Genomic DNA, 12,806 nt, shown 5'->3' with positions numbered 1-12,806 from the left:
GGTTTGCTTGCAAACGGAGATGAGCTTAAGGTTACCGTATACCTTCAGGGGTGTCTCGCGTCCAAGCGATGTAGCGCGTCCGGTTTAAGCTGTAGATACCTAAGCCCCTATATCAAATTAAAGCTTATAGAGCTGGCTATCAAACCATACCAAAAATTTTGAAATAAAATGAATCGCCAATTTTTTCACGGTCACTAAATGCAAGCGTCCTAATCACCTCTTGGAAGCTACAAGTCAAAGCGAATTTTGTTTTTCGCCAATTTATTTTTTTCCTCGGTTTTAGGACAAAAAGCGCTAAAGAAGCGTGTCTGCGTTTTTCCATATTCAATTGTAGTAAAAAGTTACAGAACATTTTCGAAATAGGATTAAAAAAATGTGAAGTGATCATAAAAAAATCGCTCTAGGAGAAAAAATATTTCGAAATAAGCAATTCGCAGACACGTTTTTGTTTTTTATATGTTAATCTAGCTACTGTCCAAATTTAAGGGCAAACAAACAAATTCCGTTTGAGTTGTAACTCTTTAAAGTGTCTGCTTCAAGCGAAAAAACTTATCCGAGAAAACAGCGCTAAGAAAAATATCTTGCTTCGCAAACAAACTCCGCCCACAAACGCCTTCAACTGGGTTCTCAGATCACTGAGCCAATCAGCGCTTGAAAAATTTACTACCATTAACTCGCGGTGCAATTTACGCGTGAATCTGCAAAAAAACCTTGCGTTTCGCAATGCGCTCAAGGTGGAGAAATAATTTTTCTGCAGTTGGGTTTTTCTTGAAGCTGGTTTGGCAAAATGGGGAAGACGAAAAAGGATACGAACGCTAGAGTAGCTGGGCGACGAGCACAAACAAAAGAAAGCGCGGCAGACCAAATGTGCATGGATAATGTTACAATGGATCTCGATGAGTTGGACGATTCATCGGTATTGAACTCAACAAAAGAGTCATTGTAAGCATCGCTGTTATCTCTGTTGAGTTCCCAAATTTTACACAACCTTTCTCTTCTCTTGACTCGATCTTTTTGCCCGCTTGATACGTCCGTAGCTTCATCCGCGAGGCCAACTTTCGCTTCTTCACTCATTGATGTACATGTATTTTTATTCATTCTTCGCTCTTTCGAACTGGTAAACGGAGTTTTCCGTGGTCCATGTTTACTTATAACTTAATAGAATTACATCTAATACGAAAAATGCTTGGATTAACAATGCTGATTAACTGAGTAGCCAGCCAATTCGAGGTATCCATATCGGTAATATTCCCGCGAAAGTAGTCTCGGTTGATTGCATACACGTTATAGGGCTGTCAATCAAGAGGGAACTTCTACTTCCGGCCATAACGTAAAACATCCATTTCTCCGCCAATATTAGGTTTTTTTCAATTTTGTTTTCAGAAATTAGAGATTACTCTTCGACCATTAGTTTGAACCAAAAATCCAAATTTGAAGAAAATTGCCGATCTGAAGGTATACTGTAACCTTAACTTAAACCTGCCGAAATTTGCTCGTCCTCTTTACTTCTTTTTTTGTCATCAGGCTTTTTGGCACTTCTATAAATGATTGAGAAGAAATTAAAAGAAAACGGACGGTGAACATTTTTGTATTTCAGTTTGCTACAATTTCAACGCCAAATGAAATCGGTCTAGATGTCGGTCTAGATGGGAAAATCTAGACCGCGGTCAACATCGATTTCAGCCGATCAAATTCGTGAATTCGGTAGTTCCCAGTCCTTGTGAGAGACAGCCATATAATAACATTGTTTAAAAAAGTTAAAAATTAATTTTTATTGTTTGAAAAAGTTAGAAATATAATCGTAGACTAATATAGCTTACAAGCCACAAGACAAAACACAAATAAGTCTAGAGACTTTCACTTTCGTGGCCAAACATTTTTAATGGTTAACATTTTTTTACTGTTAACGGCTACGATTTTCCACTTTAACGGTTAACCCAGTTGAGACCCTCACACATGCATGCGAAACTATACAACATTAGTAGCACAATAAATCGAATACCCAGTCGAAGAATCAGCGAAAATGATAAGGAGTCTACGAAAAGAAATGCTGGAAGCAATAGACTCCTTTGAAAAAACGTAACATAACTGTGTCATTTTTTCTTCTTCCTATCGACAAAACTAAAGAAGTACATCTGATGTAAGCCGAAAAGGAGTCATTCCAAATCAGATTTATACAATGTAGATTGATAGAAAAGCATATTATTTTCTTAGAAAACATAGAAACACCATCTGGTTTTTGGTTATACACTTTATGTAGAATGTGACATGAAAAAGCAAAAACATTTACATCTGAGAAGGGACTGCGCTGGCAACACAACATGCGGAACACACTGCTCTATAATTTCCTGTTGTGCATCTTTAAAAAAAAAAGTAATGCACACTTTAAGTATATTACACAGTAGCTTTATTTTAAAATATAATAATATCATTACAAGAAAGACACAGTCCAGAAAACAAACAGAAATGTTAGAAACGCCATACTTCACCATCTACGGGTATATTACGCACTCACAAATGGTGACCAGCTCCCAGTTGGCTTGAAAGCTCATTTGGTAGAGCACTGCACCGGCATGGGCTCGAATCCCTTTCAGGCCTGAATTTTTTTCAGGTTTTTATTTCACAACTACTTAAGTTGTGTGTATAACTGCGATGATCAATCATGTCTTCATATCTTTCTACGCAGTTAAAATATATATTGGCTTTTACATATTCACATTACACAAGTTAAAGAATGGTAAGGCATTTTTTTTCTTTGTACACAAAACCTTTTAAAAATCCCAAATAACAATTTTTTTAAGACACAATAACAGTTTTTATAAGAAATAATAATAATAATAATAATAATAGATTTATATAGCGCTATACAATATAAGCGAAAAAAGGATGGATGGCATATAATGAATTGTATTAAACATAAAGAGTCCGATTAACGTTGTCTGTTTAGTTGTTGGCTGGTGCACAAACTCCTTCCGTCGCATGAGAACGCAGAATTATACCAACACCATACTGATCACTATGGCCAATCATAAAGGATACAGGCAATCCAGTGAACCAATTAAAACCTCAAGCAAATACAAGCTAATACACGTAGACGCGTGGCAGCGAGTTACGATATCGATTGGTTAATGGGGAGCTTTAGCAAACCACGACGCCAACGCTGATTTCCGTTTCGTAAACGGTCAATGCCATCATGGGTAACCAAGTCTTTCAGAATGAACGATGCCATATCTGCTTTAGTTTAGGCCTGGACAAGGTAGAGACTGTTTATAATTTGTTGATGGAGTAAAACGCACTCACTAAACTAGTTTGATATTGAAAATTGGCGCGTGTAAATCAGCGTGGCCTCCAGCCTTTTCAGCTTACAATATCAAGAATTAATCAACGGAAACAAACTATACTACTAATATTTTGTATAAGTGAATCAATTCCGTCAATAAGTCCAAGTGTTGCCAACGTTTTCACAAAACTTAACCCTTCAAGAGGCGTTTGAAACCGCCACACAGTTAAACGAAGAGCTAAAAAGAACTGAATTCGAAGTTCGATGGTGCATTTTGCAAAAAACTCAAACTTCTAATTGATAGCTTTTCTTCATTGTTTTCGCTAAACGTAGAAAATCGGTAGAGAAAATTATCCATCAAAAGAAAAATAGCGCCACCGGACGTCCAAGATCGTTAAATCCAGGCAAAGCTATTCAAATGGCCATCTACCCTATCATTTTTCATTTTATTACTTAGCGCGCGCTCGATGCATGACGTGTGGCGTGTGAATTTACGTGCACTGTAAGGATGCACAGAAACAATAAGCGGGAACGTCCGTAAATTTCCATCGGGTGATTAAAAAACAAGCGACTGTCATCAATATTACAAAGTTCTTTATTTTCCCATCACCATACAGCTTCGCTCAGCAGAACACATTACCTTTCCCTTAATTTACATTTAAAAGCTTTAAATGGTTCCCATATAGTCTCCGCACTTATTTAGAGCGTTCCCGTCTTGTTCGTTGTTGAGTTCGTGCTTGATTGAAACGATTTTCATTTTCCTTAGACCCTGCCGAATTGACAGATTATAAACCTATAGCGACGATCCCCAAGATGAAAAAAGTAACGGAAACGTTAGGTGAATAGGAACAGGTTAACTTTTTCTTATGAATTTCCTAAACTTTAGGTCCTTTGGGCGGCTTAATAGGTTGGCTCCTTTTATTTGAAACCGATAAATTCCCTTCCCCCACCGTCCCCCGAGTACACTGATTGTAAATTTGGCTGTATTTCTACCCAGGGTTAAACTTCCTCGCCGTAAGTTACACTGACAAAGGAGAAAATGTTTACTTGTAAAAATCATCATGAACACTGATAACTCCGACGCATCCAGTAAAGCAATCTCTGGGCAAATGGTTTCAAGTCGCCCGTCTTGGCCTGTGTTTCTCATAGATTTTGCCCAAAATCCGCCGTTGGAATGTAAACAATTGCGTGACGCGGATAGCCAATCTCGAGTAAAATATTCGTTTCCAGCAATCCGACGAAAGCAATTTTTGAAACGTTGTGTGGATAAAATAATGGAAAATGTTTTTTTTTGTTTAAGTTAGTATAAATATATATGTTTTTTCATTTGCATTGCAACACCCACGACATCCCTGATAAAGAACGTTGCTACAGTACTCCGGGAAATGATTTTAACACTTGTTTATTTTATTGCTTTCACTGATAACTTACAATATAGTGGCAGTTTTAGAGATACACTTAACCAATCCTCTATGGTTTATGGCAATTGAATCATTGACTGACAAATAAAGTCAAGTGGAAATACCATAATTTCTATAAACTACTAACTGCGTGATGGCATCTCAGCTCTTCTAGCTGTGTAGAAAATTTGTACCTACACAATATGCTCAAACTCAGCTAGAAAACCTGGAATTTCTTGAATTGAATTAGCCCAGGAAGAAATTGCGTTTAAGTTTCCATCATACTGGGAAAAACTCCCTCTTTTCTACTTTGGTTGTTTGATCAATTAACTGAAATTTGCAGATCATAACACTGGTAGACAAATAAACATTACAGTGGTCGATCTAGGACTAGGTTTACACTAAAGGAGTTTTTTTTGGATGCGTAAAAGTTCCCGGATTCATCAATTTTAGAGTATTCGGATTAGTAGGGGTTTACAGTGAAAGGATATTCGGATTCTTAACCGTTTACACACGACGATAACTCCGGACACATTCATGATGGAATGGTTAACAAGCAGTTTGTTGCCTCGACAACGAGAAACAAAATGCCTCCGAAAATAAGGCTAGGGGTAGGTTGAGACAGTCTGAAGTTTTCTTTCGACTCGCTGACCACGGTACTGTTGTCCATCATGTCAGGTCCCTCCAGGAAGTTATTCTGGTCTTTACTTAATATCTAGAACCGTCGAGGTTTTCGATCGTGCCATCGTCGTCATCTGCGCAGTATTATAAAAGTGATTATCTACACCTGAAACAGCACGAGGTAATCACCCAGCGACCGCCATCAAATGGCCATTAATGTGCCTACGACTCGACTACGTAGACGACTGGATCATGTAATCCGCCATTTTCGTTCCACCGCAAACTCAAAAGATCACAGGCGGAAAAATATGCGGATTCGAGAGAAAATTGTTTACACGACAAAACTCTCCAGATTCAAAAGTTTTCGGATTCAAAGTTCCCACTTTAAATTCCGGGGAGTTTTTTTTTCAGATTCGTCCACTTTTATGTAAACGGCAAAATCAATCCGGCACTGAAACGTTCCGAATTCATCACGAATCCGGAACAATTTCCTCTCGTGTTAACCTACAATCCTGGCCATAAGTTGTTGGGACACCTCCCCCTTTTGCGCGCTAAAACCCTCGATTTCAACTACGTCCTTAAAGTTTTAGAACAAAAGATGAATAGAAGCAAGTACAATTGACCCCCCTCCCCCCTAGCAATGTTGCATGAAAACGAAGCTATTCTAAAGACTAGATCGGATGTGGGAAAAAAGGAAAAAGGGACAATAGAAAGTGGTTAGACAGTTGTGTTGGAACCAAACGCGATTGCTGAAAAATCGCTATTATTGGAATAAGACGTGAATATCTATCTTCTCGTCTCTTTAGTTCGAGAATACTGTTCTAGGAGGCGAACAATTCTTCAAACGTGGCTATTCTGAAGCTATTGTCAAGGATTTTTTTTCTTCAAGATTTTTATCAACATTGACAGGGGGAGGGGGGTAGGCGGGCTTACGCGGTTTTGGTCTTAAGAGAGGCTGCCTGTGAAGTCATCTGCCGTAACTGTCCCAACACTTTTGACCAGGATTGTAGTCTTAAATGAACAGCGAACAGCCATCTTGTTTTGTTCGCGGAAGTCGGTCACGGAAGAGCGAATTTCAATGAAATATATATATATAATTTGATTAAGCAATTAGCCAAAAATAGGTTGGCCGCCAAAACAGTTTAGGGTTTAGCTTAACTCTAACCTTAAATTTTAAGACTGAAGAAAAAAAAGAAAAAAAAGCATTGAGCATTTCAGTTGTTTGAAACAGAAACATTCGCGCACAATGAACTATATGTATAATACGTGCGTAACCTGGAAAGCAATCCGTCCAGCACAGTAATTGTTCAAATTAACAGCTTACCGAGACACTCGCAATGTCGATGCCTCTTATTTATGATTTAAACTTTTAGGATTTGTTTACTTTACTTTTTCCAACTTTTTAGAAGGAGAAAAGGCACTAAATGTGTTGGTACAAATAAAAAGGTTTAACCGAAAATCGATCCGTCGAAATCAATCAACAAATACAAATTTAATCACTGTAGCGTTCCTTCAGATCACGTAAGGCTACAATACAAACCAACAATATCAACTTGTCATTACGCTTAACAAATGAACTTAGAACGATTTTCTTTCTAGAACTCGCTCTTGTAATTAAAATGATCAAAGAAAGAACGACAGCTTAAAACGACATAGCAGTAACACCCGAACTCCAAGTAAATTGCTTTTAATTGACGTTTTTAATTAACGAAATTTCCAAAGCGATGACTTTCAAAATATTAAAGTTAAAAGTGGTCCATTATGTGTTTCTTTTTTCACCCAAATGTTCTAAGATAGCCATCTGCGGTTTGTTGGAAACGAATAATGTATTCACGGTGACCGCCCGCGTCACGCAATTGTTTACATTCTCACGGCGGTTCAGGGAAAAATCTATGAGAAGCACAGGCCAAGGCGGGCGACTTAAAACCATTTGCCCAGAGATATTTTTTGATTTTCAAACAGGTGGGTGTACAGTTAACCCGTAGAAAGTGTTTTTATGGCATTTAAAGTTATAGCCCATAGAAAAATATGGCGATTTTTTAGTGCTATAATTCGTTTGCAACACATCGTAATATTTTGCGTTTCTGTTCGATCTCGTTTCGGGCTCAAAAGAAACCTCGATTTATTTTATTTTTCGCTCAGTCATACCATGAAGACCTGAGCTGAATGTAAAGACCATTGAAAGATTCTTAAGTAGCTGCTGTGCGACGCGCAAAGCAATCAAATTTTCAGAAAATTTAGCATAACAGGAAGTAGATTTTGAGCTCAATCGGGGCAAAATCGTTTTTCGCAAATTTCTCCCCAAAAAAGCTGCATTAGCAGAAACTAACTATGGTCCGTTTGTTTACTAGCTAAGGCCAATCTATGGGCAAAAAATGAGCAAAATCGATTTTTCGACTTGTGCCGTTGTTTGGTCCATAGTTATGGGCACTGGCTCTTAATTGTCAATCATCAACCATATGAGAACAGGTGGTAATTTGACAGTCGTTATGACAAAACGGAGTCAAAACATTGATTGAAATATTACTTACTGCTCGGGCAGTAGCTAGCAAAGTCCTGGCGCCAAGAGTTAGCCCATGGGAATCTACTTGGCCGTGACGAGTCACAAGTGGCTCGGCTACACCGCCACGGTTTTGCCTAAGAAACAGAAACCAGCAGCACTTCAAAGACCCTTAACCCGTTGAGCCCCAGTTACGCATATACGCGTAATAAATGGTCGTGCTCTTTGTACCACTTGTGACGTCATCAATTTAAATGTCATCAGATATTCTTGATAAGCAGATAGTAGAGCTAGGATGGACCTTTCCGTACAACGGTAGATTTTGCATATCGACAACATTCTGACGTAGCAAATTGAAAAACAACGTTATCAGTTTTGGTGCAAAAATGGTGGTAAAATGGTCCACTATGCCTATAATTGATCAAGGTCCATTTCTAGGCTTTGCCCATAATTAACACCCAACCTTTTACGGCAGCCAGAAAGAACATGCAACGCAAAAGGTAGCGAGAATAAAAGGGTCGAGGAAAAGGAAAGGATGGAGCTAAGAAAAAAATTGAGAACGGGTAATGGCCAAAAAAGGTCCATATTTTGGCTAATGCGCATGCACCGAATTGAAATATTGCACAAAACTATGTACCTAATCTTCGCGAAATCTATCTTTTTGGTAAAATCAGGATCTGGCAAAACAGTCGGTGATCTTGATATAAAAAGAATTGCTTCTGATTTTTTTTTCATTAAATATAGTATGGAATATCATTTAGTATGAAATATTAATAGAGAAGGTATTTCTGATACCAAGCCTACAATCAGATATCCAAATACTAACTGAATATCCTCTGCTATATAGACCCAAAAATGTTATGTTCCTAGCAACACACCTATCGAAAAATTGCTAGAGTACCCCCTCCTCCCCCCCCCCCCCCGGCATCGAACGCACTTCACTAATCTCTGATTACTACTGGTTAATTAGAGTTGGCACACGAGAGGAGCAAGGAGGTTTGCTTGCTAAGGAATTCATCTCCGAAGATTCGTCAAGTGAAACTGTATTGAAAATTAGCTTGCCTTCGTAGTATGAGTATTCATTAAAGGAAAAAAACGTCACTGTTCCACGTACCGATCAGTTCCTTACTCTCATGATGTCTGGATTCTAGAAATATATGCGAATTTGGTAATGCCGGCTGTTCGTTTCGCTGTTTTTAAACTAAAACTAGGGAAATATGGAAACATTTCCGAGGGGTGTCAAAAGTTGATGATAAAATCGAGGATAAAAAGGAAAAATCGGTTAATGATCCTAAGGAGGCGTCTGGTAAATGGACCAGAACATGAACAAAATGGCAAGAGTATGGTTTGTGAGTCATTGCGAAGATTTTTTCTTTTTGCAAAGGGTGGGAGGGGAGGAGGTGCAAGTGCTGTCAAAATTTTGTTTCCAACATTGTTAACAGGGGGTTCGAATTTGTTTTAGACACATTTGGAAAATGCGAAAAGGACTGTAATGTACTTGAAAGTTACTCTGGTACAAGATTTTTCTCCATTAAAAACTGATGAAATTGCTCGATTTCCCATCCGATTTCGCTTAACTTTTGCTTAATTGATAGTCATACTTGCAGCAACTCCGACAGTGTTATGCGAATGGACATTTCTCAGACCATCTATTTTATTTAATCTTTTTAACTATATTTTTCATTTAGGAGTGCGCACATTTCAACAAAATACAGAGAAGACTTGCTAAGAGTCAGGATTCGGGATGACCATTCCTGAAGTAGTGTTGGGCAGAATTATTCTGAATAAGAGTAAAATTTAAGCTTTGTGGTGTGGATAAACGACCGAACGACCAAGAAAAGATAGCAGATGACATTTGCCTGTTTGGATTCGAGCAATGAGCGCGTTTATCAAATTCAGTCAAAGAGGCTAATTAACTGATATCCTGAAATGTGGCTACGAGATTACAATTTACCCTATGAATGGATCTATAAACAAATTAACGTCATATTCACGTAGATTAAGAAATGTTTTCTGACAGTAGGGACTTTCTTTCATTATTTGTTGAGGGTCGATCTGGAGCAGGTCTTATAGAATTAATGTCAGTTATCAGTTGAATTTCCGCTGATTTCTCAGTTGACAGTGAAATTTTAGCTCATTTCTCAGCTATTGGTAAATTTTACAGATCTTACTTATCAGTAAAATAATAAAAAAAAAAACGAATCATTTCTCAGCTGACAGTGAAAATTTTGATAAATTCTCAACTATAAATCAGTTGAATCCCACCAAGACCTTCCTTGTTTCCCAAAAATGTCTCTCGTGTGAGTAAAGAACAAGCGAAATTCATCAGTTTTTAAAAGTTCTTTATTTTCCCATCACCACACAGCTTCGCTCAATAGAACACATTACCTTTCCCTTAAGTTATATTTAAAAGCTTTAAATTGCTGCCCTTGTAGTCTCTCCACTTAATTTCATTTAGAGCGTGCCGTCTTGTTTGTTGTCTACTTGCACTGGTCCTTGATTTGAAAAGATTTTCATTTTCCGTAGACCCCGCTGAATTTACAGATTTCAAATTTATAGCGGCGATCCCTAAGATGAAGAAAAAAATAACAGAAACGTTAGGTGAATAGGAAAAGGTTACCTTTTTGTTATAAAATTCCTAAACTCCTGGTCCTTTGAGTAGTTTAATAGGTTGGCCCTTTCCACCCCTCTCCCCTTCTTCCCCGATTACACTTATTGTAAATCTGGTTGTATTTCTACTCAGGGGTAAACTTCCTTGTCGTAAGTTACACTGAGAAGGGAGAATAACAAGCGAGAAAATACTTACTCGTAATGATTATGATGAACACTGGTAACTCCGACCAAGAAGAAGCCGTTGGGAACCTGGTAACGAATTTCCTTGTCCCACTGGTTCTGATAAAGAGTTGTTTGGCAGGAATGTGCTTTGAAACCATTCACATGACAACAACGGAAGTTAAACCTAAAAGAAAATTTTTATTAGAGACAGAATAAAAATATATATCTGTTGATGGCTGGGGTAGTTAAGATTTACATGATCCGTCAGATGAAGCAACAAGTTATCACCATGAGTTGACCATGTACATGCATCTTTTATTTATTTATTTATTTATTTTTTTTTTTTTTGAGAAATCAACTACAAATAATTAAACACTAGAATAAAAAACGTGGAGTTAACTACCAAAATAGATTTCAAAAGGGTTGGTATTCAAATTGCACGTCTTTTCTTCTTCAAGGACCTAACTGTGAAATACTTTTGATAAAAATCCGTGTCGTGTTATCCAGAAACATGCAGCATTCGGCAATTCGTGGTATAATACTGTGTACATGCACTTTAATGAATTCCAGAAAACATCTCAGTTACTGTAAAGATAACCTCTTAGCACCAGTTTACCTTCGGTCTCGATGATGTCCACTGTACACACTTCTGACTCCTGTAATAAAGCCATTGTGGGGACACCTGTAATTCACCAGTTGGTCAAAGTCGTTCACGTAATGACCGCTCCATGCGCAGTTGCCATAGTGATAACGAATGGGACCATATCCACACCGAAAATAGTGGATACGATCTTCTTTGCAATTTCGGTGCTCGCTTTGCCAAAACGTTATAGAGTAGCCTTTCAAGAAAGAGCGAAAAATATATCTTAATGTTTGGTGTAGAAAAATATGGGTGATAATATGTATCTACGATTAGTTGGCTGTAATATGTTGAGATCGAATGAAAACAGCAGTGTTTGTCAACGTTTAACATGGCAGCATTCACCAAATAATCGGGTCCAATTTATCTTCTATCATCTGTTTTTGTTCTTTCTTAGTTCTGCCTGATCATTTGACCTCCTGGTTGCGCTTATAAGTTTAATGTTATATCTCCATCTTTTTGACGTCTTTGATAAAGGCAGAGTATACTTTACTGGATGCTACGATTTCTTGAAGAGAATTACACATAAATTAATATGTTTTGATGTTCAATCGTGCAGTAGTTCTGTCATTAAGTGCTTTTGCGAGAGTTGGTGCGTGAGTGCGAGAGCGCGTGGGTGCGTGATTGTATGAGCGTGCGAGTTCGCGAGTGCGTGCGTGGTAACGTGAGTGCGTGTGTGGGTGATAAATTGATATATATTGATGTTGAATCAGTAGTTCTGTCATTGCGTGCGTCTGCGAGTGTTGGTGCGTGACAGTGAGTGCAAGTGCGCGTGGATTCGTGAGCTTACAAGTGTGCGCGTGGGAACGTGAGTGCGTGTGTGGATGGGTAAGTGAGTGGGTCGGGTACAAAAAGATACATTGCAAAATACCTAACTATAACAGTACGAAAGAAAAAACATTGATCAAAACATTACTTACTGCTGGGGCAGTAGGTAGAGAAGTACTGATGCCAGGAGTTGACCCATGCTACTCCACTTGGCCGTGACGAGCTACAACGCCTACGGCGGCGTCGTCTTGTCCAAAACGGTTTTGCCTCAGAAAAAGAAACCAACAGCATTTCAAATACCATTAACAGCAGCAACCACTTAACCAGCATCTTTTTTGCCATGGCAATCTAAAGAAGAAAACGCACATTCTGTGAATTCATCGAAACGAGAAGCGAGTTCAGGTGGAATTTTTTTTTTCTCGCGCAGTTTCCTGAAGCGCGACTTTGTAGGTGCCATAAATAAAAGCAAAACTGTTCTCATATTTAACGTTTCTTATTTTTCTCCAAGCATAGTGATGAGGATCTTTTACCCCCTATCATCCAACGCGTTTTTTCATAATCACCTCAAGACAGATTTACAGTTGCGAATACCTTCAAATAAAAACGAGAGTGAACTGAGTTTTTGATTTGCTAAAGACTTAACGGCCGTTTGAGAGCTAAACCTCGGAAATCGCCCTCAATAAACGTAAAACGGTGAAAAAAAATGGTCAAACGGAGCTTGGAAAAAGCTGAGAGAATCGAAGGCGGTTGGTTTGTGAATATCGTTTGACTATAGTCTACTCACCTTTAAGTTCTGTCACGGTTGTGCGCTAAGCAGACGGA

General features: G+C 38.3%; 1 protein-coding gene across 1 annotated transcript; it reads right to left on the bottom strand.

Annotated features, from left to right (window-relative positions):
* Positions 1–10,284: 10,284 nt before the first annotated feature.
* LOC145490934 (dermatopontin-like) lies at positions 10,285–12,326 on the bottom strand. Its single transcript, XM_081470049.1, has 4 exons — positions 12,137–12,326; positions 11,193–11,415; positions 10,608–10,760; positions 10,285–10,369 (listed from the first exon to the last, which is right to left on the bottom strand). The coding sequence occupies exons 1-4, from the start codon at positions 12,324–12,326 to the stop codon at positions 10,315–10,317; spliced, it is 621 nt and encodes a 206-aa protein (XP_081326175.1). The 3' UTR covers positions 10,285–10,314.
* Between the last annotated feature and the right edge of the window lie 480 nt (positions 12,327–12,806).

The sequence above is a fragment of the Orbicella franksi genome, chromosome 6 (genome assembly GCF_964199315.1).
Source record: "Orbicella franksi chromosome 6, jaOrbFran1.1, whole genome shotgun sequence".
Taxonomy (NCBI): Eukaryota; Metazoa; Cnidaria; class Anthozoa; order Scleractinia; family Merulinidae; genus Orbicella; species Orbicella franksi.
The sequence above is the reverse complement of the archived record's forward strand: the minus strand, read 5'-3'. Positions and strand labels throughout refer to the sequence as shown.